At 45.9% G+C, this 25,289-nt stretch overlaps 2 protein-coding genes across 6 annotated transcripts in view; both read left to right on the top strand.

The window, feature by feature from the left end:
- Positions 1-14,485, top strand: part of PRPSAP2 (phosphoribosyl pyrophosphate synthetase associated protein 2) — a 14,811-nt gene extending 326 nt beyond the window's left edge. The window contains exons 2-12 of one of the 3 annotated variants that reach the window (XM_017734052.1): positions 1,935-1,997; positions 2,483-2,633; positions 3,752-3,804; positions 3,930-3,996; positions 4,924-5,096; positions 6,024-6,139; positions 9,548-9,603; positions 11,883-12,031; positions 12,534-12,604; positions 13,142-13,288; positions 13,798-14,485. In XM_017734052.1, the coding sequence (XP_017589541.1) occupies positions 2,515-2,633; positions 3,752-3,804; positions 3,930-3,996; positions 4,924-5,096; positions 6,024-6,139; positions 9,548-9,603; positions 11,883-12,031; positions 12,534-12,604; positions 13,142-13,288; positions 13,798-13,956 (1,110 nt within the window). In that variant the 5' untranslated portion in view covers positions 1,935-1,997; positions 2,483-2,514 and the 3' untranslated portion in view covers positions 13,957-14,485. Of the gene's footprint in view, positions 1-1,934; positions 2,055-2,482; positions 2,634-3,751; positions 3,805-3,929; positions 3,997-4,923; positions 5,097-6,023; positions 6,140-9,547; positions 9,604-11,882; positions 12,032-12,533; positions 12,605-13,141; positions 13,289-13,797 lie in introns of all 3 variants that reach the window. The other 2 variants (XM_008633423.2, XM_017734053.1) reach the window with 2 other exon arrangements.
- Positions 14,486-16,377: 1,892 nt separating this feature from the next.
- SLC5A10 (solute carrier family 5 member 10) overlaps positions 16,378-25,289 on the top strand; it is a 38,399-nt gene continuing 29,487 nt past the window's right edge. For all 3 annotated transcript variants that reach the window (XM_008633420.2, XM_008633421.2, XM_008633419.2), the window contains exons 1-6: positions 16,378-16,488; positions 17,549-17,620; positions 18,408-18,512; positions 19,119-19,178; positions 19,361-19,465; positions 24,545-24,650. In XM_008633420.2, coding sequence (XP_008631642.1) covers positions 16,378-16,488; positions 17,549-17,620; positions 18,408-18,512; positions 19,119-19,178; positions 19,361-19,465; positions 24,545-24,650 — 559 coding nt within the window. The remainder of the gene's footprint in view (positions 16,489-17,548; positions 17,621-18,407; positions 18,513-19,118; positions 19,179-19,360; positions 19,466-24,544; positions 24,651-25,289) is intronic.

The raw sequence follows: 25,289 nt of genomic DNA, 5'->3' as shown, positions 1-25,289 counted from the left end.
GGGGCGTGGGGCTGCGGCGTGCCCGGGCCGCTCTCGGGGAGGAGGGATGGGATCCACAGGGACCACAGGGCCTGTGTAACCCACCTGGAGCATCTGAAGGACTGGTAGGGAGGTGGAAGGGTCTGTTAGCCCAGGGGGATCGGTGAGTTTGGAGGGATGGGAAAATTCCCTCTGGGGAGATTGGTGAGAGGGTGCAGATTCCCTCCATCCCATGGGGTCCATTCCTTAGTACCATGGTTATCCCATCCAGTTATTCCTGCCTCTGTTGCTTTCTGTGTGGACATGCTCAGTTCATGGAGGCGTAAAGCCGTGTGTGCCCAGTAATTGTTGTGCTCATCATGATGTGTCTGTGTAATTGTGTGCAGCACAAAAGGAAAGGCAGGAGTTTGTGCTGCAGCCTGTTCTTGATGCTTGTGTTCAACCGTGGAAGGTTGGCCCATCTCAAACCAGAGGGTTATGGTCCCGTGTACCCCTGTGGAGTCATGTCTTTGCACATCTAATAAAGTTCTGTGAGCTTGCTTTCATCCCAACACCTGTTTGAAGGTTGATATATCCATGACTCTTGAAATGCAACTTCCCTGCCCACACACACCATAGCCCACTTGTAGCTGCTGAAGTGCATCCACAAGAAAGTCCTTGACCTATAGTTATGTGAAGAGCAATGTTCACTGTTGCTTGTAAATACATCAGTATCTTACTGTGGTGTAAAGTGCACCCTCAGCAATAGTTGGGAGCCAACAACTCATCTTTTCAGATTTCATAATGCTCCTCATTTCTCTAATCCATGAAACAAGGCACATAATTGGATAAAAAATATGCCATCTGAGCACTCTATGGATGCTTTTAGTAACATGGAAAGGTGCCTCCACGCTGTTCCCATCCAGGCACATAAGCAGGGTGCTCTCGTGTGATGGTCTGAGACCTAAAAGCGTTTCAGGTCTGTGCTCACTCTGGTGGATCCAAGATGGATCTTGAGCACTGTCATGAATATTTGATGTGTGATGGCCATTAGTTGACAGCTGGGAGTTGCAGAGAGTGAGTGAGCAGCAGAACAGAGAAACAGTAGCTAGGAAATGGGGTGGTTTTAGGTACTTCATTTGAGAGGGATACTGGTCTTGCTTCAGGGATATGGGGGGCCCTTCTGGTTTTAGTGCAGTGAAACATTCAGACGTTCTGGGGGCTGAAATGGTCGCTGTTTGTGCTCGGTCTCAGCACAGTTTGGATGTTTCTGATGACAGGCTGGTTTTCATTCACAGCAGTTGAGCAGAGCTCAACCTTGGCATCAACAGATTTTTTGTTAGGAGGTTCCTGACTTGACTTTGGCTCTTCATGAGAGTGAATTGGGTTCCTCTGCCAAAGATAAACTGAGTGAGACTGTGTCTGGTTGTCAAGGAGGTGTGAAGGAGTTTCATTACAGACCTAGCCAGCTGTTCCTGTAAATACAAAACTCTTGTTTTTCTTTTAGTTGCTGTTTTGGAGTACTTCATTGGTGATACATCATCAGCTTTTTCTAACCAATTACATGTGCCTATTAGATAATTCTGTTTCTCAGCAGGGAGATGTTTACCAGGAAAGAAGTTACTGATTTAGCTGTAACTTTGAATTATGCCAGTCACATTTAATATTTCCAGTCCCCTACGTAATACTGAAATGGATGATGAAGGATTGGATTATTTATACAGCAGAAGTGAAGTGCAGCAGGATTTTGAGTTGAATGCTGCTTCGATCTATCCAGGGCTGCTGGTCAATGTGATCCTTTCTTTCCTTTTATTTGACTAAAATTTTATAGTAGAAGTAACCATGAAAATGTGATTTACATAGCATAATAAAAAGATGGAATCACATCAAATCCTTGGCGAGATTAGTGCCTTTATTTGAAACATAAAAACAAATGATACTGATTTCCTCCTGATATTTTTCTCCTGTTTTCACAGGAGAAATATTGCTTTCAAAGAATGACAACAGCTGCTTCAGCAAGTGGATTTGCTGTGCAAGAGGTCATTATTTACAGCTGCCAGCTTTATTGAATTCTTCCTTACATTTCATCCTTATTTGTAAGTTTATAAGTTACTGCGAAGTGATGAACAGAGACTCAGCTATGGAAATAGATTCTTCTAGCCAGGACCCAGGAGCTCTTTGAAGCTCAATTCTACCCGACTGTCTTTGTGATCTTGGAAACATCAATAAACGTTGCTCAGTTCTGGAAAATGAACTGGACAAGCTGATGGAAAAAAGTATCAGTGTTATGGGATGATAGCCTGAGGAAAACAGTTAAAAAGGCAAAAACCCGTTGGTGCTAGAAGGGGATGTTGTCTTGGGGGATCTTTGGAGAGCTGTAGGGAAGCTATTAAAGGGGGGATAACAGATACTAAGGATGCTGGAATATCCAGGCTTCTGGGAAACTGCATTTTCTAAACAGAGAAAATGTGGGGTTTTTTTGTGGTTTTTAACATGGATTTAACATGGATTTGATCTCTTGCAGTCTTACAGAAGCGGCAAAACAACTTAGGGTTGATGTTTTGTGTGCCATCAACTGAAATTGGGGCCATCATGAATATCACCAAGGGTGGGCTGGTGCTGTTCTCAGCTAATTCCAATTCCTCATGCATGGAACTGTCCAAGAGGATTGCTGAGTAAGTAAGGTCTGCAGGGAATCTTGGGGTCTTGGGGTTATTCTGATGGGACTTGTTTTAGTGGACACTTGATTTCCCTATTTTAAGGAAAGTTACATGGGAAAACTGCCGTGGTTTGCAAGAATATGGAGTGTGCCCTATTACAGATTGTATTTCAACAGCTCAATAACAAAGAGACTAACTCATGTTTGAATTGTTCCGTGGGAGGTTGTGATTGGCTGCAGCATTTTATAGGAAACACGGGGGCTAATTGATGTTTGGATGGTGTTAAATCATCATGGCAGAAGTTTTCTTACTCCTTGTACTGGGTTTTTTTTTTTTAGGCAGGAAAACTATATCCCTCCTGCTCACTGTATGTTTTGGATGGGAACATTCCTTTAGCTTAGGTCCATGAATAGCTTCAGCAGAACTTTTAGGACTTAAGTAAATTTTTACTGTGCTAATTAGGATGTGTAAGTTTACTGGGAATATTGGACAGGATGGATTTCTTCCAGAGGCTTATTTACCCAGAGTTAGGTGTGATAGGATGAGAAAGGGGGATGCAGAGGAACTCAGGTTACATGTGGAAAGAATTTGGGCCTGAGTGCAGAGTATACCCTGGTCTCCTTTTTGTAGTGATGGGGTCTTGCTAATGCTGACAAGGGATAAATACAGCAGATATTTTTCTTCCGTTATCCATAATATAGTGCCTGCTACTCTTTCCTCTTCACTCTGCATTGAGTTTTTTCTAGAGAAGAATGATTTAAAAGTGGTATTTTTAAGTATTGTGCACATGTAGGTTGCCACACGTGTGTGTGTAATATATATATAACAGGAAATATATTAAAAATTAGAAAATGTTACATGCTTTAGTATTCCAGCGTTTTTCTCCTGCTTCTTGTCCTGAGCTTGACTTGAAAATAAGTTTAGCATAGTCTGGAGTGCAGCTTTTGGAAATTGTAGGTGCTTTTTAAAGAAATGTTCACTGTAATTACTGGTTTTATGGTTTGGGATTTTCTTTCCTTGGTTTTCTCCCACAGAATGCAGCCTTTTCAGTAACTATTGCATTATATGGGATTTACATTGGTTGTGCCCTTCCTTTCCCCGTATTGACTTGCACCTTTTTTCTGTTCCCACAGGCGCTTGGGAGTTGAGATGGGGAAGGTTCAGGTTTATCAAGAGCCAAACAGAGGTGAGCATTTAGTTAGCAATACTGGAAATGTACCTGATGCTGATTTGCATGTGTTGGTTCCCCTTTTCTTAGACTCTAAAAGGAGTTTTGCTCTTGCAAATATTACATATTTCTCTTCTTGGCAGAAACACGAGTGCAGATTCAGGAGTCTGTGAGAGGAAAGGACGTATTTATCATCCAAACAGTTTCAAAGTGAGTAACTGTTTAAAGACCCTGTGTTAGCATTTGATGTGGGCTGTCCATAGGAATGCTTCTGGTTTTCATTTTTAATCACCTTTTATGTTTGTGATAAAGTGTAGTAAGTTTAGATTAACTAGATAGAGGCTTTTCTTTGTGGAGGGTTTTTGTTACTGGTTTTGTTGGGTTTTTTATATGTACACAAAGACAACTTTGGCATAAGCTAACTACTGTTATTTTAATTTTTAGTGAATATAAAACCTTCCCCTTGATCTCTGCATTCTTTCCTTAAGTGTATTCTTTTGCTTATGTCATTCTCTTTAAACTCTTCTCTTTTCAGCTCCCTATCTCTAGCACTATCACAAAGTTCTAGATGTAGGAGGAATGTTTCCTGGGCAATGTGTCCTGTGATTCAGAAATTCTTTAATTTTATGTGAGAAGAACTTCACAAATGCTTAGACTTTTTTTTAGTGGGAGCAGAAATAGTAGATCTGAGTTGATGACCAGGTCTCTAAAAAAGTGCCCTCTTCATCTCTTCATTTAGTGCAGAGAATAGATGCTAATTATTAAGTATTTAGCCTGTTGTTGGCTTGAACAATAGAGGAGTATGTTGTAATATATGATGTTTTCTTTAAAAATCTATGTGGAAAAAGTGATATTGGAGATGAATTATGGGCTACTTTGTTACAGCAACCTGGTATAACAGAACCTGCTGAATTGTCCAAAATAGCCAATTAAAGAAAAATAGAGAAGTGTAATTTTTGTGAAAAATTAAAATGCTGCATCCAGGGCACTTGTCATTCCGAGGGGCACGGCTGAATTCTTAGTGATGTTCACTCAGTCAGCATACTTTGGTATGAAATCCTTGGAGTGGGTGTAAATACTGTGTTGAATGCAGGATTTTTGTGCACCAGATACAGAAGCAGATGTTTCTCGTTGCAGGGATGTGAATACCACAATCATGGAGCTCCTGATCATGGTGTATGCCTGTAAAACCTCCTGTGCCAAAAGCATTATTGGAGTGATTCCTTACTTCCCCTACAGCAAACAGTGCAAGATGAGGAAAAGGGGCTCCATTGTCTCTAAATTGCTGGCCTCGATGATGTGCAAAGCTGGTAAGAATGTGGCTGTCCTTAAATAATCAGGGCAAGGGGGGCTCCTCTGTCAGCTTCCAGGTTTAGGGAGATCTGTGCACAAATTTGGACTCTGCTTAAAAATAACTGCCAAGCTTTTAATGTGTTTAAAACCTACATAAAAAGGAGAATGTAATTAGAAATGTTTCCAAATGATGAGCTCATGAAAAACCCAAATTTGGTTACAACCATTTTACATTGAGTTGTGCTGAGCTGGCAAAATTAGTCTTCTGGGCTGAGCTGCTTTGGACTGTGGTATCCACCTCTCATAATACCATCCTTTGCCTTTCTCAGTCTGGAACAGTTTTGCCTCGTGTCATTTCTGGCCTGTTTTTTACTTGTTGGATGAATGCACTTTGTCCTTTACATTTGAGACCATGTGGGAGAATGAGATTATTCATTTTCACAGCCTTCAACACATTTTCTGCTCCTTTCCTTTCACTCTCATCCCTGGGAAAAAACAGGCAGTTATAACAAACTGTGTGATCTGGGTTGTTATTTTGGGAGAAGTGGTTTTTGATTAGGAGTTTGGCCCATTTTTCAGGAGTTCAAAACTCTGATGAGCATGCCAGGGTCTTGCTGTGGGACATGGGACAAATCAGTGCTTCCATTTTGTCCCATGTCCAATGGAGAAGGATCTTGCCTGCCTCAGTGTGGCACTGCAGAGTCAGTTATGTGCAGTGTTCTGAGGTTCCTTTAAAAAAGTCACTGTAGAAGTCTCAAAACATATTAGTGCCAGTGTGCTTAAGAGTAACATAATTTATTCTGTACTTTCACTTAGTGTTCTCATGCAGTTTAGAGATTTTCTGGATAAACTGCAATGAAGTGAAACTTAGAAAAAGAAAGTATCTCTTCTCTCTTACTGTTCTTGATGTGCTTCTCTGTAAGTTTTATTATTCTGTTCTAAAGGACTAACTCATCTTATTACCATGGATCTACATCAGAAGGAAATTCAGGGTTTCTTCAATATTCCAGTTGATAACTTGAGAGCATCCCCATTTTTACTCCAGTACATCCAAGAAGAGGTGAGGAAGGCCTGTTATTCCAGTTTGTTTTTTAAATTCTTTTTTTGTCATGTCTCAGGGCATCTGAAACAAATACCTCTGAAAAGATTAACTCTTCAAACTGAATTTTAAGGGGGGAAGGGTCGTGTTGGGGTAGGGAGTGGTGTTGGGGCTGGTGGTTCTTCTCTTCCCCGCGTGTTTAACTTCTGCTTTCATGAAGAGCTGGTGTTTTCTTACTCATGCAGCGATGCTGTTTTTCTTTTAGATATATTCCCCTAACACTGAAAAAAAATAGGATTTTCTTGCTCTTGATGTTCTCTTCCTTTCCTATTTCTAGTTTCCTTGACATTCATAGGATGGGCTGCTTGTGTGGATATAAATTTAAATCACATAATAAGAAACACTTTGGAGATTGTAAACTATGAGAGAGCCATTGATTGTACTCCGAAAGTAAGACTGGTGGGTGGAAATCTTACCCACTGTTTGTTCAGGCTGCATGTCTTGACTTGAGGAGCTTAACTTGGGATGATCTCTGCCTCCATTTCTCCATCCTATTTTTATAAGGGTTTTGAGAAGTGCTACTGGTAGATTCACCTATACAAAATATATAAATGATAATTGTAGGTATAAGATGCACGTTAAGCCTCTGACTAATGGTAATTTGGATTTAATCCAAGCTTTTTCTTTTTATAGAGATAGGAATGCCTCAATGTAAAAAACAAAACACACCCCACCCCGCCCCCTTAAAGAAACCCAAACCAACATGATTTTGTTATGACAGTATTAAAATCTGTTTGGGGAATCAGTTACCATTTGAGTCTCTTATTATCATTTCATTTGGTAATAGAGTCAAAGAGGATGGCAGAACAAAACTCCAGGCTCTGGCTTTGGCACAGTCATTCATCTTGTGTTTGAGGAGAGAAGCGTTGCACATTGTAAGCACTTCCTAACTTAAAAGAACAAAACTGGAAAACCAAATACACAGATGCAAGACAAAGTTGTGCTTTTATATGTTGCTTAGAAGTGTGGTTTATGGTTGATAACAAGATCATGGTCCTGATTTGGTCTTGAAGCACATTTTGATTCCTGAGCTTTTAATGGTTTATACAGAATTGTTGCAGCTTTGAGTCTGGCGCTGCTGTGCAGTCTAACAAATGACCATTTGTAGAGATCTGAAGTATATGTAGAGAATTCTTGAAAGATACTTTCAGTTCTTCATCCTTCTGCTCATCCATGAGGGGACTTTCTAAAACCAGAGTTAACTGAATGGATCTGATCACATGGGATCTATACTGGCAAGTACCTTCACTAGCCAGATCATTTATAGTATTTTTGCTTAAAACTTTGATCCCTTGCTGCTCAGGAGGAATTTAGTATTCATCTCAAGTTCCTGGTGGCCACAGCTTGCTGGATATCCTGCACTGGGAATGCCAGAGCTTTCAAAGCAGAGCAGTTGTGATGGGATATACTGAGGAGCATGAAATGGAGTCTGGTTTGATAAGAATGAAGGTCACTTAAAGAACATTTCATTGAACGTTATGAGAACGAGGGCTTGTAGTTGTTGCCTGTTGGAAATTTATTCCTAGATGTGAAGAGAATCACTTGCTATTCTGGGATGAAGACACTCCAGTCAGTGAAATCCTGTGATAGTAAAATTTTCCTCTGTATGCCTGGCAGATGTTGGATACTTGGTGGCTTCTCTTTCCTTTGCGCACGTGTTAATCCCAGAGTGACGTAGGCCTTTGTTACATGGACTTGTTGACACCTTAATGTCTTTTGGATGACATTTCTGACTTTCTGACTTCATTTTTGAAGAGCTGAGAACAAATTTGGTAATTTGGCAGGGGAAAAATGAGGCAGTGATGTCTGAACAAGATCAAAGCCTTTATTATGTCAAGTGACAGGCCCTGCCTTGTCCATACCTTCCGTCATGTTAATCTTTGTAGCCTCTTGTATAACTCAGTGTTTATAAAGGACAGAACATGCTGAATTCCCAGTTTATAGGTGGAGTTACTAACATTGTGGATTATTAATGTTGCCTGACGTCCTCAGAAAATTTCTTACTTTCAGTTGGCTGAACCCTTGCCCAAATTCAGAACTTATTTTTTCTTTCCCATGCCCATGTCAGGTAGAGCTTTTGGAAATACTCAGCCAGTGCAGTGTGTGTGTTTGAGGATAAGATTGTGGAAGAACTTACTTTGCCTGTGTTTGCAGAAACCCCAAGTATTTCTGTGCTCTGAAATGGGTATTTGACGTCTGCCAGCAAGGTGGTGAGCTGCAGGACAGGGTGTCATCCCCACAAATCTGTGAAATTACATCCCTAACAGATCAATTTGCAGGTATTTAGTGAAGAGTCTTCCATCCCTTAACGCTGGAATTCTGAGGACTGGGCCTGCTCTGTAGGACTTTGCTGTGATTTTTGGATAGGATGACAGACAGGTACTCTTTAAGCTGCTCTCCGTAGAGATGGATCATCCCAGGGCAGCACAGTGAAGGAAAAGGCTGAGTTTGCAAGGAGTGGGGTGAGATGAGATACCAGAGGGAGTGTAGTTGTAGTTGCTGTTGGAAAGGAGGACTGGAAGTGTGAATGGTGGAATGCTTGAGAAGGTACAGACAAGCAAGATGAGTCTGATGTGGAGTCACTGTTCGTAGGGAAAATGGAGATGAGGATAAGAAACTTTCGAGAGATGGGGACTAAAATGCACGTTAAATGTGGAACAGGAGTCTGGAGTGAAAAACCAGTATGAGAATGGGGCAGGGGCAGCAAAAACTGAGGAGCAGACTGTGCTTGTGAAGCCTGACTGAAACACCTGTGAGATCTCAGAGGGAAACCCAGACTTCCTGGCCTCGTCCCTCTGGTGCTGTCAGCGTTTGTGGCAGCATCTCCTTATGTTGACACCAGCGTGGAAGAGTTTGCAGCACTATGAGACTGTGCCTCCAGGATCAGTGCAGTGACTGTGGAAGTTCTATCCCTTCTGATCATCCATAGAAAGAGTCAGTGTCATGTGATGGGAGAGGTGTGACCTCTCTTGGGGTACTCTATAAAGCAATAGGAAATGGTAAAATGCTGGTTTTTAGTGATGAAAGACAATTTACGTTGAACAGGAAACTTTTCTTTGATGGTTTCCTGGTTTTTTTAACACTTGTGGGTGTAACCCTGATGTCCTAAAGCAGTTACTTTTCTGTTATCTGTACTATAAAATGGGGTTTATGAAAGGTACAGTTTGAAGTTAATATGTGAATTTTCTAAATACCTGTTTTTACTGAGCTGTCAACCCTAATCATGTACCATGGATTCTGAGGTTGCTTTCTTAGGTAAAATGTTCAATGCTTAAAATTATTCTGGCAAAATAAACTTCTCTGATTCTTACTGAGTTTAAATTTGTCTAAAGATATGAAGTAGACATTGCTATCTGTTATTTACTACAGATACCAGACTACAGGAATGCTGTAATTGTGGCCAAATCTCCTGCGTCTGCAAAGAGGTGGGTAAGATCTGCTCTCTTGCCTTAGAGCAGGAAATCTGTCGGGATTTTGTTCTTAGGATCAAGTGAAGGACAGATATCCAGTAATTAGGAGATGCAGCCTTCACACCCCTCCCAATTCTGCTCTGTCAGCTGTGTAGTTTTTACATCATCACTGTAATCATAATAAATCTAAGGAGAGTAAAAAAAAAACAAAAACACACAAAAGGATGGGTTAAATCGGTGCAGTGCTTATGGTAAAGGTTTTTAATCATGTTATATTTGTGTGCATTTACATTATAAATTTCCTGCTGTAAATGAGGAAAAGTGGCTGGAAGTGTAATGCCATTAATCCAGATGAGTTTCTTAACATGGGCATAACTAAGAACATGGTTGATCAGATCCTAAATACAGATGGTGAGACTGGGTTTGCTGTTTGGGATGATTGTGTTTGTGAAGTCTTTGGTGGTTGAATGACTGTTCTTAATCCATGAAGCTTTTTAGTTGACTCTTCCTAAACTCTGGAATTACAGTGCTGTCAGCAGGCACTGCAAGAGCTGGATGATGGTTTAAGAGATGCTGTATTTGCTGTGCTGACAAACCAAGAGTTTGTTGAAAAGTTATTTAGACTTCCATACCAATGAATTGTGATACTCTGTGTTTTTCTTATTTTATGTAGCAAATCACCTTTTGTCATCTTTTTCTCCAACAGTACTTTTTGTGATTTCTTTTGTTTTGGCCAGGTAATTTTACATTTGTTTCTTTTCCATTTCTTGTCCACAGTGTCAGTATTGCCTCTTGGGTGGAGGCAGGTGTTTGTTGCAGCATTTTAATGCTTATCCAGTAATTGTCAATGCCAGCAAATAGATGAGTTGCACATCACACAGTGATTTCTGGAGGAGAAGATCCCAGAACTGTATTGTTTAGCTTCTTCACATGTTCCTATGAGTATTTAGGGCAGTATTTGAGGAGTTACATTGTATTGGGAGAAGGATGATTGGATGTTTCAGCCTAATCCAGGCTGAAAACAATCTAGGAAGAGACTTTTGATGAATGCCTGCTTGTGAAAAAGAACCCATGCGTGGTGAAGTTCAGAATGTCTCTGTGGTTTCTGAGCTCACTGGAAAATTAATAAATCATTTTACTGTTACTTTGAACTTTATTCAGTTTAATACTGCATTTTAAGGTAATTATTATGGTTTTATTGATACGGTTATGCCTGCTAAGTCGTAACTCTTAATGTTTGGAATAATAATTACCTGTAATTAACTACTTGCAAAAATAGTATAACTATGATAACCACAGGGTGGAAGATTCTTCATTTTTAATTAAATGAGTATCACGATGGGCAAATTATTCTCTGGACTTTTGATTGTTTGGATAGTTAAACAAGGCTTAAGGATAGAGGAGGTGATTCAGGCACAGGTCTGAGATGCTGATGTTAGAGCAGAGTGAATCACTCTGGATCTGCTGGCTTGCTTGGACCAGAGGAGACTTGGATGGGTGGCTTAGGCAGGATCCCAAATCCTTGGGTGTGCAAAGTAAAGTGGGATGGATGTGCTAATTTGAATTTGCTGCTTCCAATATCTGGGATACAAATTCCTATTTTCCTGACTCTCTGCTTTTCCCACTCCCCCAGCTAACCTTACACTTCTTTACAGAGATTTCTAATTTTAGTTGAAGAAATACTGCACTGTGAAGGAACTTCATGTCAGCTAATTAAAAAATCCAAGCTGTTCAACTCCAAGTGTGGTTTGTCAGGCAGAATGATTGTCTGGCTCCCCTTTTCCATAGGGTATCTCGGGTTATGTGTCAGCAGGTCAGGGATATTGTCTTGATTTAGTACTAAAATGAACAGGTGAACACTTGTTTTCTCTTTTCATGTGAATATTTTTTTTCCTATTAAATACAGACAATCCAGACATCAAGGCTGTTCTTGGTTACTGTTAAATGTGTCCTGCTAAAGCATGGGATCCCAAGGATGCTGAAGGCTAGGAAATGTTATTTTGGCTGCTGGGCAAAGCAGAAGGGAGTAGTCAGCATTTTGTGACTTGCAGCATTTATCCTGTTGCTTTAAGGCCCATATGGGCACTTTGAAGGTTATTCTGACTTTAACAAACCTGTTAAAAACAAGATACTGAGAGACAACTGACTTCTTCCGTGAATTCTCCTAAAATTTTAGGATCATTTGACTTCCCTCTGAAACCTTAGAAATAAAATGGAAATAGATTAGGATTGTACATATGTGAATTATTTTAAACTTAACCTTTTTCTGGGTTCTTTTAACCCTTTCTCTGCAGGGCACAGTCGTTTGCTGAGCGCTTACGGTTGGGAATTGCTGTGATCCACGGGGAAGCTCAGGATGCTGAGTCTGACATGGTGGATGGTCGGCACTCACCTCCTACTGCCAAATACGTAGCTGCTATCCACCCCAGTCTGGAGATCCCCAGTAAGTAAGTGTGTGTGGGAAAGTGTTACCTCTTGTTTTCGTGGGTTTAGGGGTTGGGTCTGGCAGGGATGGATTGTCTAAAAGGAGTGGTTCTTCATAGAGGGAAAAAAAAAAAAATCTTTCCTGGTGGGGGGAAAAAGATTCTTTCTTGCTTGAGTATGGATGTGACCTACAGCTGCACCACCAAAACTGCAGTGCATAAACCCAGCTTGCGTGACTGAACTGGCTGTATCTGCAAGCCACTCTGTTTCTGTGTTGAAATTAAGAATTAATAGAATTGGTAAACAATTCAGATATAAATGAATATCGTTAATGTTTTAATTAAGCTTTAAAAAATTATTTATGTATTAGAATCCTTCTGGTTTTCTCAATAATGCTGTTGAAATAGTTGCTGCTTCATGTCTTTAATAACTCCAGCAGCTATTTCCATACTTGGAAGTAAATTACATAAACTTTCTCCTTTCTCCTTTCTACCCCTCTAAAAACATTTACCATTAATCAGTGCTGATTCCCAAGGAAAAACCACCCATCACAGTTGTTGGAGATGTGGGAGGAAGAATAGCTATCATTGTGGTAAGTGAGATGCCATCACTTCTCATAAATGATATTAAGCATGTTAAAGTTTTAGAAATCGAGTAGCTGTTCTGTATCAGCCACTAAACTTTGGTTTCTGGTGGACTTCTGATAGCATGGAGCAGCATTGAGCACACTCACAAAGCTGACTGGGAGCAATGAAAGGATCCACTCTGGAAAGCAGCATTTGGACCTTGTTTCCATGAGTTTCCACTTCTACATTCCTGGAAGTGTTCAAGGCCAGGCTGTGTGGAGCTCTGAGCAACCAGGTCCAATGGAAGGTGTCCCTGCCCATGGCAGGGCTTGGAATGAGATGATCTTTAGGGTCCCTTCCAACCCAGGCCATGCTATGATTCCTTGATTCACTCATGATTTCTCTAAAGCAGAGTGTAATCTCTTACAAGGTTTGTCAAGGGAAAGGGCAATTTTCTGATAGTTTGGGGTTTGTTACACTTGGTGAAGCTGTAGCATTAGTCAGACGTGTTGTGTTGATCTGTCTGATGTGGTGAACCCTCAGTGACTCTGGGATTTTGGCAGGATGACATCATAGATGATGTTGACAGCTTTCTGGCTGCAGCTGAGACCCTCAAGGAGAGGGGGGCCTACAAGATCTTTGTCATGGCCACCCATGGCCTGCTGTCCTCAGACGCTCCCCGGCTGATCGAGGAGTCTGCCATCGATGAAGTAAGTGTGGAGTCTGAGCTCTCATCAAATTATTTGGGGTATTTCTAAACTAGCAATTTTCTCCTGATTTGTTCATTGAAATATGCTGGCTTTAAGGATTTAGATGGGAGGCTCCTGGATTCAAGCTTTCCCACTATGGAATTGTGTGCTGGAATATTAGCATCCACATGTCCTTAAATTATAGTAGTGGGAAGTGGTGAGATGCTGGACTGTCAGTATCAGCACACCTTTCCCTTCAGTGGGTGGGATATTTTTGTCCCCTCCTCTGGGCCTGTGTGGCAGAATGAATGAAAGGGAGGAGGGACAGTGCCTTTAGTATCCATGGATACATGAAATCTATGGCAACACATGGCTCTTCCTAAGATTGTGACCCTGACAGTAATGTAAAACGTTGTTTTGTCAGCCAGGGTGGTTTTGTGGGATCTGTAAAACTCCCTTTCACATTTCCAATATGAAAGGTGGAAAACACAACAGAGATACGTTTTCATGATCTCTTTTTCTTCCTGTAGGTGGTTGTTACAAACACAATTCCACATGAAATACAGAAACTTCAGTGCCCTAAAATCAAGACTGTGGATATCAGCATGATCCTGTCAGAAGCCATTCGCAGGATCCATAATGGAGAGTCCATGTCGTACCTTTTCAGGAATATAGGAGTGGATGATTAATGTTTCTTCCTCTAAAGAAATACCCCGGGCCAAACTGGAAGCAAACAGAGAACGAGCTGTGAAGCGTCGTGCTTACTTTAATATTTCCATTGAGCCACTTCTTGTTTTCTCTTGGTTTAAGTATCAAGGTAGAACAGTTTTTAAGACTTTTTTGTTTGTTTTTTTTTTTTTCTTTGCAGGGTTTTTTGGGGGGTGGGTGGGATAAACATTTTACAAAAAACTGTTCTAGTTGCTTTTAGGTTAGTTGCACTATACACAATGGAAAAATCCCACAAAACACTTGAGGCAAGAATTTGGCTTCTAAATTAAGCATTCCTTTTCCAAAGCTGCTTGCTACAAGTGCTTTAAACGATAACAAAATGAAGTGACTGTATAATATTTGCATTTTAAAAGCCAAAAAGGTTGTACTGTTGTATGCAGTTCAGTGATTTTGTAGGAGTGCTTTTATAGAAAAGCATATGGAATATGCACCTGTATTTATTTTCTGCGACAAAGAATAAAGACTTGTTTTGTGTGAGCTTTCTAAAAATGTTCATGTGCTGGTCCTTTATCTTCTAAACTGTGTGTCCTTAAGTATGGCAGGTGGATGTCAGGGAGCAACAGGGACTTGCTCAATGCTGCAGGTTGCCCAGAGAAGCTGTGGCTGCCCCATCCCTGGAAGTGTTCAAGGCCAGGTTGGACGGGGCTTGGAGCAACCTGGTCTAGTGGAAGGTGTCCCTGCCCATGGCAAGGTTTTGGAACGAGGTGATCCCTCCCAACCCAAACCATTCTGTGATTCATTGACTTGGGAATATTGTGGGCAGGGTGTAGGTTCCAGCTGGTAAAATCCAAGTCGGCTCATCACAGGTAAACTGGGGGGTTTTTTAGGGTTTTTTTTTGAGGTTTCTTGCCTGCCCTGAATGTGTTGATGAACTAAAAAAGATGCCATAGTGCAGAGCTGAACTTGTCCAGGTTTGTTTTCCCAGCTCTCCTTGGGCAGGTGTGGGTGGAATGGCCAGCTGACTGCCAGGCAGCTCCCAGTCCCAGGGACTTCAAGTTCCTCACCTGTTGCAAAGAAAACAGTGGTGGAACTGATGAACATTTAGAGGTTGTTTGGTTTAATCTTTCCGTCGTGTGCTACAAATGAGTATAAAGCTTTTGGCATGTTCAGAAGTGAAAATTAACCTTTGTTGACATCGTTTCTATGTTGGAGACAAACTTCCAAGGACTTTGGCGGGTTCATTGACTTTGAAAGATAAACCCAGGTGCTTTCCTTAATGTTAATGGATACACCAAGCTGACTTATTGACACGTGTGGGTACTTTGGATGTGTTAATGCAGGTCAAATTCCAGCTGAGCACTGAGGGGGAAGGTCGGTTCCTCTCACGGATGTGCAGAGCTGCTCCCGGTGCTGCCACGGCTCCTTCAAAGAGAGGAGAGCTGCTGACCTGACTCAGTGATGGGCACGTTAACTGAGCTGTGTTTATTTTGTTAGTGAGACCTTGTGGAAGTGTGCTGCCACTTGGGAATGAGCCAGCCAAGCGTGCAGCGCAGCAAACTGATGGCTAAATATCCAAACCCATGGGTGCCTGTCTCGTGTTGGCTTTTAAAGGAATAGCTGTGTCTCCTCTCTCCAGAACTCCCTGACAGGAGGGTGCAGCCAGCTGGGGGTTGGTCTTCTCTCCCAGTTAACAAGTAACAGAGCAAGAGGAAACAGCCTCTAGATGCACCAAGAGAGGTTAGGTTGGATATTAGGAAAAATTTAATGGGAAGGGTTGTCAGGCATTGGTACAGGCTGCCCAGGCAAGTGGTGGAATCACCAGGGATTTAAAAGCAGTGTAGATGTGGCACTTGAGGACGTGGTTTTGTGGGGCTGCTGGATTAATGGTCGAACTCAATGATCTTAGAGGACTTTTCCAGGCCAAATGATTCCATGATTCTGTGATCTCTTCTGTGGGGGTTTCTCCTGGTCAGCCTTCACTGCTGTGCCAGGCTCCACTTCGGGCATTCACCCAACTCCTGTTCGATCTTTGCTTTAAAACATAGAAACCCCCCAACTTTGTCTAGTTTCATGCAGAGCAATTATGATATTGATGAGGGCTCGGGAATTTGGGAACAAACTGCATCCATGAGGCTGGATTGCTGGTCCTTTGGCTATTGATAGTATTGGAGTGGTGGAAAGGAAGGGAAGAACATGAGGCATCACTTGGACATTTTTCAACCCTGCTCATTTATGAGACGCCAAAATCAAGTGATTTTGGCTCTCTGGGGAGTGGAGAGGGGTGGGAAGCAGTGGAGGCCAGGCTGCCCACCCAGGTACCTTTGGAAGCACAATTCCTACTGCTGGGCTGTTTAATGATAAATGCCCTTGGGCTGCTAACGAGTTACTAATTCAGTGACTGTCCCTGTGAGGCTGAGGATGAGGAAGGAGGCAGAGGAATGATGGAGCTCAATTCCACTGCTGGGTCTGTTACCCCCTCACAGCAGTTCAGCATTGCTGACCTCGTTGTTGTAGTGGTTTATTTTTCCTTAAACGTTGGCGTGGGAATATGGGTAAGAGTCTTTTGTTCCTTTCTGCTTTCTTTGAATAGCTTTCAGGGCTGGCTTTTCTGTGTGGAATTTCTTGAATGCTTTTATTGTTTTCTTGTCGTTTTCACTTGTGTATTTTGTGTTGTGCTGTGTGGAGACAGGCTGGGAGAGCTAGGGGTGTTCACCTATGGAAGAGAGAGGTCAGGGGATACCTTAAAGCCCCTTCCAGTGCCTAAAGGGACTCCAAGAGAGCTGGAAAGGAACATTGGAGTGACAGGACAGGGGGAAATGGCTTCTCACCACCCGAGGGCAGGGTTAGATGGGATGTTGGGAAGAAATCCTTTCCTGTGAGGGTGGAGGGGCCCTGGCACAGGTTGCCCAGAGAAGCTGTGGTTGCCCCTGAATCCCTGGAAGTGTCCAAGGCCAGGTTGGATGGGGCTTGGAGCAACCTGGAATAGTGGAAGGGGTTTGGAACAAGATGAGCTTTAAGGTCCCTTCCAACCCAAACCATTCTGGGATTCTGTGACTTGCTCTGTTTTGTGTAAATCCTCTGCCCCTTTCACCCCCTATGGAAAGGCTCCTACAGCCTGGGAGCAAGGTGGAATTAACCATGGAATTAACCAATTAACCATTTCTCCGCCAGCCTCTGTCTGCGGGGTGTGAGCAGCTCTGCCCCTTGTCTATTACAGGGTGTTGAGCCAAATGCCCTGATAACAGCCCTGATAGCAGAAACAACCATCAGCTACAGCAGTTGCAGATAAAGACTCTCCAGTCGCATTTATTCTGCCTTGCAGAAAAATCCTGGCCAAAGCTGGGTCCCTATTAGCCAACCTGTCTGCTGGGGATGGCACGAGGACAGGTACATCCTCCCTGCTTCCCCCTCTCCAGGTGCTTCCTTTGCTATTCATGGCTCCAGGTACCTGGGGTGCAGCCACCTTTTCATGTAATTAAGCTCAAGTTGCAGAGCTCCCATTAATTATCGAGTCTCCTGTCTCTTGGCTTCTTGTCTGGGAGACTTGGGTCCTGGTGACTTGTCTGGATTTTTAGGGGAAGAGTGCCCCGTGCTGATCTTTCCTCCTCCCAGTCTTCCTGCAGGGTGAACAGGAACACTGTCAGTGGCTATTTCCTTGCTGGGAGAGACATGGCCTGGTGGCCAGTAAGTACAGACAGACCTCTGTCCCTCTTGTGACACCCTTGGCACAGGGACATCCCCACCACTGCCACGCTGAATTCCCTCCCTGCTTTCTCCACTGCTTGCCCATGCTTTCCCCCATCCTGTCCACCTGCTTCTGCCAGAATTTACATCCTCGGAGCTGCGTTTTCCTTCTCATTGCACAGAGTTTGTTGGGTCTTCTCACAGGCTGCTCTGAACAAGGGGAGGGATCCGTGGAGCCAAACTTCCATCTCCACCATTCCTGCATGCTCCTGCTGACTCCAACAAACTGCATGTCCCAAGTTTCTTTTTTCCCCTCTTATTTCTGTATGATCTTGACAAGCTGGCTGTAGGTCCTGTGTCTGGCACTGGCTCCTTGCACAGGGCCACCTCCAGCAGGGTGTGAGGCCACTGTGGCAAACACAGCAATGTGTGGCTCCTCATCCTCCTGGAGACAAGAAAGTCAATCCCAAACCCACCAGGGATGTCCAGATGAGCTGGGTTGTGGGAGCATCACGTTCAGCTACCTGAAGTTTATGTGTTAAGGGATTTTCTTGCTAAATACACACACATCCCTCATCCCACGTGGGGGCTCTTTGGCCACACTTTACTTTTAGAAGCAACTGGAGCCCTGTTGCTCCAGTTCAGACATTATTTTTTCCACCTCCTTTTCCTGCATTATCCCCTGGGGAAGCACCAAAGCTAGTCCAGCTGGCACGGCTGGCGTGCCCAGCCGGCCTTGGGCCACGGCACCTGCGAGCACCTGCAGCACCTCCTCTGCTCCCCACAGATCGGCGCCTCGCTCTTCGCCAGCAGCGAAGGCTCCGGGCTCTTCCTCGGCCTGGCCGGGACCGGCGCTGCCGGGGGAATCGCTGTCGCCGGCTTCGAGTGGAATGTAAGAAATGTGCGGTGTGATTAAGACAATGAGTTCTGTCGCAGCAGATGGGCCATTTCACAGTCTCGAAAGGTTTGGGAGGAGCCGTGCAGGGGGTAATTAACACAACCCTGCTAACTCAGCTGCTCCAGTCTCTAAAGCATGTACTGTGAGGCTGGAGTCAGCTCAGCTCCACGTGCTCAGGGAAAAGGACAATTTGGAGCCGAGTTCTTAATCCAGTCCCTGCAGGTCCCAACAGGGACGTGACTGAATAGGTCACCCATTCCCTGCTTCCCCACACGTTGTATCCAAAGTCCTTGGGTCCTGCAGAAAAAAAAAAAAAGCATTTAGCTTGTGTGGTGCTCAATCTGAGCCTGGCAGAGGCCTTTGCTGAGTGGCAGGGGGGGGGGGGGGGGGGCGCTGGGGGGGGGGGGGGGGGGGGGGTCTCCACCATGACCCTGTGCCTGTCATCTGAAGCCATTTGGAAGTGTAAATGTGCCCTTGAGGGTAAGCCAGAGCTGGGTCAGGAGCAGGGGCAGCTCTAGCGCTGCAGTCAGTGTTGAGCTGCAGTAGGATCCATTTTTTCCCAGTTTTTTCTGTTTGTTCCATGTTTCCCCTTCCCAACAGGCGACTTATGCTCTTCTGGCACTGGCCTGGGTGTTTGTGCCTGTCTACATCTCATCTGGGGTATGTACAGCTGCCCTGATCCTGCTGTGGGGAGCGTGGCCTTGGACAGGTCCCCCACTTCCAGGAATCCCATGGGACGCCCGAGTCCTGCTCTGGGAATAACACTGTCCCCTTGCCCTCCCAGGACCATCCCAGGAGGATGGGGCCTGGGCAGGGCAGTGATGGTTCTCCCTCCCTGGCAGATTGTCACAATGCCTGAGTATCTCCAGCGGAGGTTTGGAGGGGAGAGGATCCAGATGTACCTCTCCAGCCTGTCACTCCTGCTTTCCATCTTCACCAAAATCTCGGTGAGTAGTCCCCCCTTTCAACTCTGTGACCAATCCAGGACTTATTTCCAGCTCTCAGAAGGTTATTTTTGGGTTCAAACCTTGTGTAGCCAAACTGGGGGAGAGCAGTTACTGCAGGATGCTCCAGGAAGGAGTGGGACAAAAAGTGGGAGTTTGTGGGCAGGTGCTGTGTGTGACATCCCAAGAATTCATAGGTAGATCCAGAAGCGATGGTCCTTTCCAGGGCGCCCCGATGGATGTGTGGCTGTGTGTCAGGATTCCCAAACTTGCCTTGTAGCAGAGGTTGTGAGTGAAACGTGCTCAGAGGTTGGGCTGCGTTGCCTGGGTTTGTGTCCATGCTCTGGCAGCGATGCTTTCTGGCATTCCCAAAGGACCTGGCAGAGCCAGGGACTGAGCTGGGAATATATTCATTCCTTCGGGGCTCATGGGTTTTCTGAGGAAAGGAAGCCTTGCTGCAGCTAGAAGCTCTTCAAGCCTGTACAGAATGTGCCTGATTTCCAGGCACTTTTCCACAGGGATGTTTCCCCCTCATTTTAACCTCATTCACAACTCCCCGTGTGCAGCCTCCGCTCACGCTGGTAACCATGGGAAGAGTTTATCCAAGGTAAAACAGCTCAGGAGCCTGTGATACCAGGTCTAGGGCAAGCAGGAGAGAGCCTGGCACAGACAGCCCTGGGGGGCTGGAGACAGCGAGACAGAGATCAAGAGCAAACAGCTCAGAAAAGCTGGAGAGAAACCTGCCGGAGGGAGCAATCCTGCTCTGATGGAACAGGTGGATCTGACCCGGGCTCTGCCGCGGCTAAAAGAAATGTGCTTTTGCAGATGGCTGGCTGCAAGAAAAGAGCTTTTGCGCGAGCAGAGGCTGTCTGAGGCAGGAGGGGCGCTGCTGGCGCCCACATCGAGGCGCTCAGCGTCTGTCTCTGCCTTCACCAGCTCCAGCATCTGTGAAGGCACCATCGCTCCCTGCACGGCGGTTCTGCAGCCCCAGGCCCTGGGCTGAGCTGTGGGGGGAGCTCTGGCTGTCCCTCCGAGGGATGTGGAGGATGGAGCAGCCCAACCCGGGCTCTCTGTGCACATCCGGCCGCGCTTCATGCAAAGGGAGAGGCTGCATCCGCCTTGGACAGAGCTCAGCGCTGCTGATGGGAATCCCTGGCTTCAGGAGAGCCCTGTCTCTCCCTCCTGAGCTGCTCTCTGACCCTGGGCAGATTTGGGCTTAACAGGCAGGTTGCAGAGACATTGCAGCCCTCTCCACAACCCTGCTGGCTCAGGGCTTCCAGAGTGGCAGATGTGGCACTGGTGACTCTGTCGCTGCAGCTCTGCCCTGTATTTCCCCCCACAAAACCATGCTCTGTCCTGCTGGAAGGCATTCTTCCACATAACTAATATTCTTTATATCCTAGTCGTATATGGTGTTGGAAATCCTGCAGCATTATTCCTGAAAGCATCTTGGTAGCTTTTGAAGCACCCATTCAGTTTGCAAGTTTGGACAGTGACGCTTGGATCATTCTCTTATTGTCCTGATATCCAGTAAACTCTTGTAACTCACTCCCCATATGTGTCACATCTCCTTCCTGCTCCCAGCAAAGATCCAGGAGGAGCTCAGGAGACATGCTGGAGCACGTGTGAGTCTGTGGTCCCTGGTTCTGTGATCTGTGGGGTTCACACAGGTCCCTCCTGGCATTAAAAAGGACAGGATTTCTGCTGGGATAATTTGTTCTTGCTGGTCTGAATTTGAAGAACGAGATCACTGTTAGTTTGAGGTTGTCTTTCAGTCTCTTCCCAGGCATTAACCCATGTCCCCTCTTGTCTCACCAAATGATGTCCTACTAAGCTGTGGTCCCTTTGGTTTCCAGCCTCTCCATGGCTTTGCCCAGAAGGGATGGATGTCCTACAAGCTCCTTCTTAGCTTGGGAGGTGGTTGTGGTGTCACCTCTTGCCTAACACCAGATGAACCTGCGGTGACCCCTGCGCAGCGCCTGCTCCCATGGGAACCTCAGCGGCTCTCCGGGCCCTTCTCCACACAGCCTTGTGTTTGGAGCTCCATGGACACTCCCAAACTCCTCTTCCTGAGGCTTTCCTCAGCCAGTGCTGTCATTTCTTTGGTCTGCTGAGCTTTCTCTGATCTCTGAGTCAGGCAGGAGGCAACAGAAGAGGAATCAGGCTAATAAGGGGATTATCTTGGCATCTGGCTCCATTCAACAGTAAATCCTACAGACAATGGCTGTTTCCAGCAGTGGGTTGGGATGAGTGTCTGCAGACACGAGGGGCGTTGCCAAACTGGCCCGATGTCCCCATCCCTGTGGTGGCCGCAATGGGGAGTGTGGGAGGGAAGCGTGAAACTCAGAGCAATTAGGCAGGGCTGTGACCCGAGGGGTTTCTTTGGTCCTTGCTGGGGGCCGCCTCAAAGCCCAGGATTATCTGGGCTTTTCCTGCCTCCTCTCCCTGCAGATGCTGTGTTTACAGACGGATTTTGCTCTACGTTCTCCCAAGCTGTGACACTGCATCAGTGCTGCTCCCTCAGCTCTTCGTTTTGGCAATGGGGATGACAGACCCTCCTCTCCTGGAAATCTCCTTTTGGTGGACCCCAACCTTCCACATTTCATGGCAGGGTGCAGCAGGGCAGCCCAAAATCCTGCTGGGAGCTGGTGTCCCACCCAGCTAGGAACATGTGAGGAGTTGCACAGGCGTCCTAGCCTTGGCAAAGAGCCCCTGGAGACTCCTCAGTACCCTGGGCAACTTGTTCTACCGAGGTTCTGGCTTCACCAATTGCTAATCCCAAGCTGTCTCCAAAGCCAGCTTTTATTGGGAAGGCTTTAGCGACAGTTGGGTAAGAACAAGTTTCCAAGTGAGCTCACTGGTGGAGGCAGGGATCTCTCTGGATTATGAAGCCTGACTTCAAAGTCTTCTCCTCTCCTCTTAAGGTTGAAAGGACTTATTTTATGAATAGGTCATGCCTGGTTTTAATTAGCTTGTTTTTGTTTTTGGGATGTCTTATTAATGCCTCGGTCACATGTGCTTTTATTTTTTCCCACCCTTGCAGAATTACCAGGAAGGGAGGTGGAGATACCTCTGCTTCCTCATAGCAAAGGCTTCGACTCATTTGCAGACGACTGCAAAAATGATTAAGCATTGAGAAAGCCAGGAGAAGCAATGATGAAATATCTTGTCCAGGGCTGAATCTTCCAGCTGGGCTGTGGGGAAGGGTTGCTGGAGGAGGGGGAAAAAAATCGGGGTGAGGGAGAAAACTTCCTGCGTGGTGCTGACATGACAAGTGATGGATCCCTCTGAGGGACACGAGGAGCTCTGGAAGACACCAAGGATGCTTGGCTGGCACTGTGCTAGGAAGGCTTAGAATATTTTGGGTTCCCACTTCAGGTCTTGTTGGGAGGAGGTGGCTGAGGGCCCTTGTTTGGGGCTTTTCTGCCTTGTCACTGAAACTTGTGCTGTGTGAGGGGTTCAGTTGTCCTCTTGTAGCGCTGCTCAGGGGATGGATTGCATTTGTAGTGGGAAAATATTTGAGGAGCCACTGGTAGAGGTCATGGCATGGTTGTCCATGAGTTGGTTCCTCTTCAAGAGGTCATTCCAGGGCTGAATTCCTCCTTGGTGTTGACAAGGACTCTCCCAGACCCACGGCCTATCCCAAGTGCAGCTGAGGACATGTAGTACCTCCCTTGGGAATGCCAGGCATAACTGTGGTGTAAAGCCTGGTCCAGATGCCGTGGAAGAGGCCCTGAATTAGGATCCTCAAGATCATGGTGTAAGTGCTCTTCTGGCTGGTTTGGTTTGATTTAACTGAGATGGTGTTTAACGCAGGCTCAGATGCTGGGGAACGGCTTTTGTGTTGTGCTGAAGCTGGATGTGTGCTCCCCTCCTGGGTTTTGGGCTGGTGGAGCCCTCCTGGGCAGCTCACACCTCAGATTTGACATTGCATGATCCTGTGTGGCCCCTCTCCATCACTCAGTGCTGGTCCTCAGCTCCGTGTGGGAATGTGCCCGAGCAGAGCAGGAGGGAGGGCAGAGCTGGGCCGAGGAGGGCTGACATGGGAAATAACGCCTGCCCAGCACCTTCCTAATCCCAAGCAACTGCTCCCACATGATGGGGCAAGACAGCCCTGCTGCTGGGGGAGGGTTGCTGGGAGGTGTGTGAGGAGATGTCAAATCAGAGCCGCTGTCTCGGCTGTGGGAACCCGTCACAGCTCGGGGCCAGGGTGTGGAGTCGGCTCTTCTTGCCTCTTCCTGCCCCTTCTGGCCTCATTCCCTTCTCCAAACAAGGTTTTTGTGAAGATGCCCCAGCTGAGTGCTGGGGATGGCTGAGCTCAGCTATGGGTGGAGACGTACGTGGTGGTGGCACTGCCACTGTCACTGTGCCTGGTCCTGTCCTCCCAGGGTGTCACGGCTTTTGCTGAAGGAGGTGTTCCAGCTCCGAGTCTCTGCTTTATGTCTCATTTCCAGAAGGCTGTGACACCCCCTTGAACGTGGGTACAGTGACAGCTGGAGCTGCCTGCTCTGCTCCCTGCGGGCTGGGGGAAGGTGGTCTGTGACACAGCCACCCCCTGGGACCCCAGGCTTCAGGAGTGTCCTCCTGGTGTGTGCCATAGGGTGTCAGTAAAGGCTCCATGGAGACCTGAATGTGACTTTCCAGTACTTAAAAAGCTTATAAAAAAGAGGGAGAGCGACTTTTTATACAAGCAGACAGGGATAGGGCAAGGGGGGATGGTTTGAAGTCAAAGAGGAGAGATTTATGTTGGATATAAGGAAAAAATCCTTCCCTGTGAGGGTGGTGGGGCCCTGGCACAGGTTGCCCAGAGAAGCTGTGGCTGCCCCCTGATCCCTTCCAGTGTCCAAGGCCAGGCTGGACAGGGCTTGGAGCAGCCTGGGATAGTGGAAGGGGTCCCTGCCCATGGCAAGGGGTAGGACTGTGATGGTCCTGAAGGTCCCTTCCAACCCAAACCATTCCAGATTTCCATGTCCTCACTGTACCCACAGAGCTGGCTGTTTCCCTGCTGTGTCACTCTTGCAGCAGCCCTTGGGTGGTGGGTGTCATCTGTCCCAGCTCTCACGTTTCCTTTTCCACACCCAGACGGACCTGTACTCGGGGGCTCTCTTCGTGCAAGTCTGCCTGGGCTGGGACCTTTACCTGTCCACTGTCCTGATGCTGGTGGTCACGGGGCTCTACACTATTGCAGGTGGGTTGCTCAGCATCTGCTGGCCTCCATTTTTCTTCTTTCACTGAAACACACCGCTCACCCTTCTGCTTTTATTTTTATCATTTTAAATTTTTATTATTTTTGCTCCTGGAAGGATTAGGGGTTTATACCAGCGGGGTTCGTGTCCCTGCCCATCCAGCCAGTATCTGAGTAGTTTTCTGGAGCAGGTGTTGACTCAACCCATGACCTCTCTTTTGTCATTGCACCTTTTCATTTGTAATAACTCCTCCCCCACCACTGCCTAAGCACTTTCCTGTGTGGGTACCTATTTGTACCAGCAATAATCAGGGCTTCTCCTATTACAGGATTCTTTTTGTGGGATTTACAACCTGAGAGCCCTTGACCTGGCTCCTTTCCCTCCCTCCTGCCCTGCCCTCAGTGCAGCCTGCTGCCCTCCCTTCCCAAAGCTTTCAGGAATATTTCTTGGCTGTGCTTCCCTGTTGTGGGACCGGCTACTTTTGTGCAGGGTCAGCCCTTATGGTGGTTCTGTGATCCAGAGGTGATGAGGGTTTGGAGCTGGAGTTGGAAACTGTGGGTTCCTGGCTCCCAGCCCCACTCTCAGAGCATGGGACTGCATATCCCTGCCAGCCCTTTGGGTTATTATTTTGGCTGGGACAT

The sequence above is a fragment of the Corvus brachyrhynchos genome, unplaced genomic scaffold (genome assembly GCF_000691975.1).
Source record: "Corvus brachyrhynchos isolate BGI_N302 unplaced genomic scaffold, ASM69197v1 scaffold5, whole genome shotgun sequence".
Taxonomy (NCBI): Eukaryota; Metazoa; Chordata; class Aves; order Passeriformes; family Corvidae; genus Corvus; species Corvus brachyrhynchos.
This window is presented reverse-complemented; position numbering and strand designations above follow the sequence as displayed.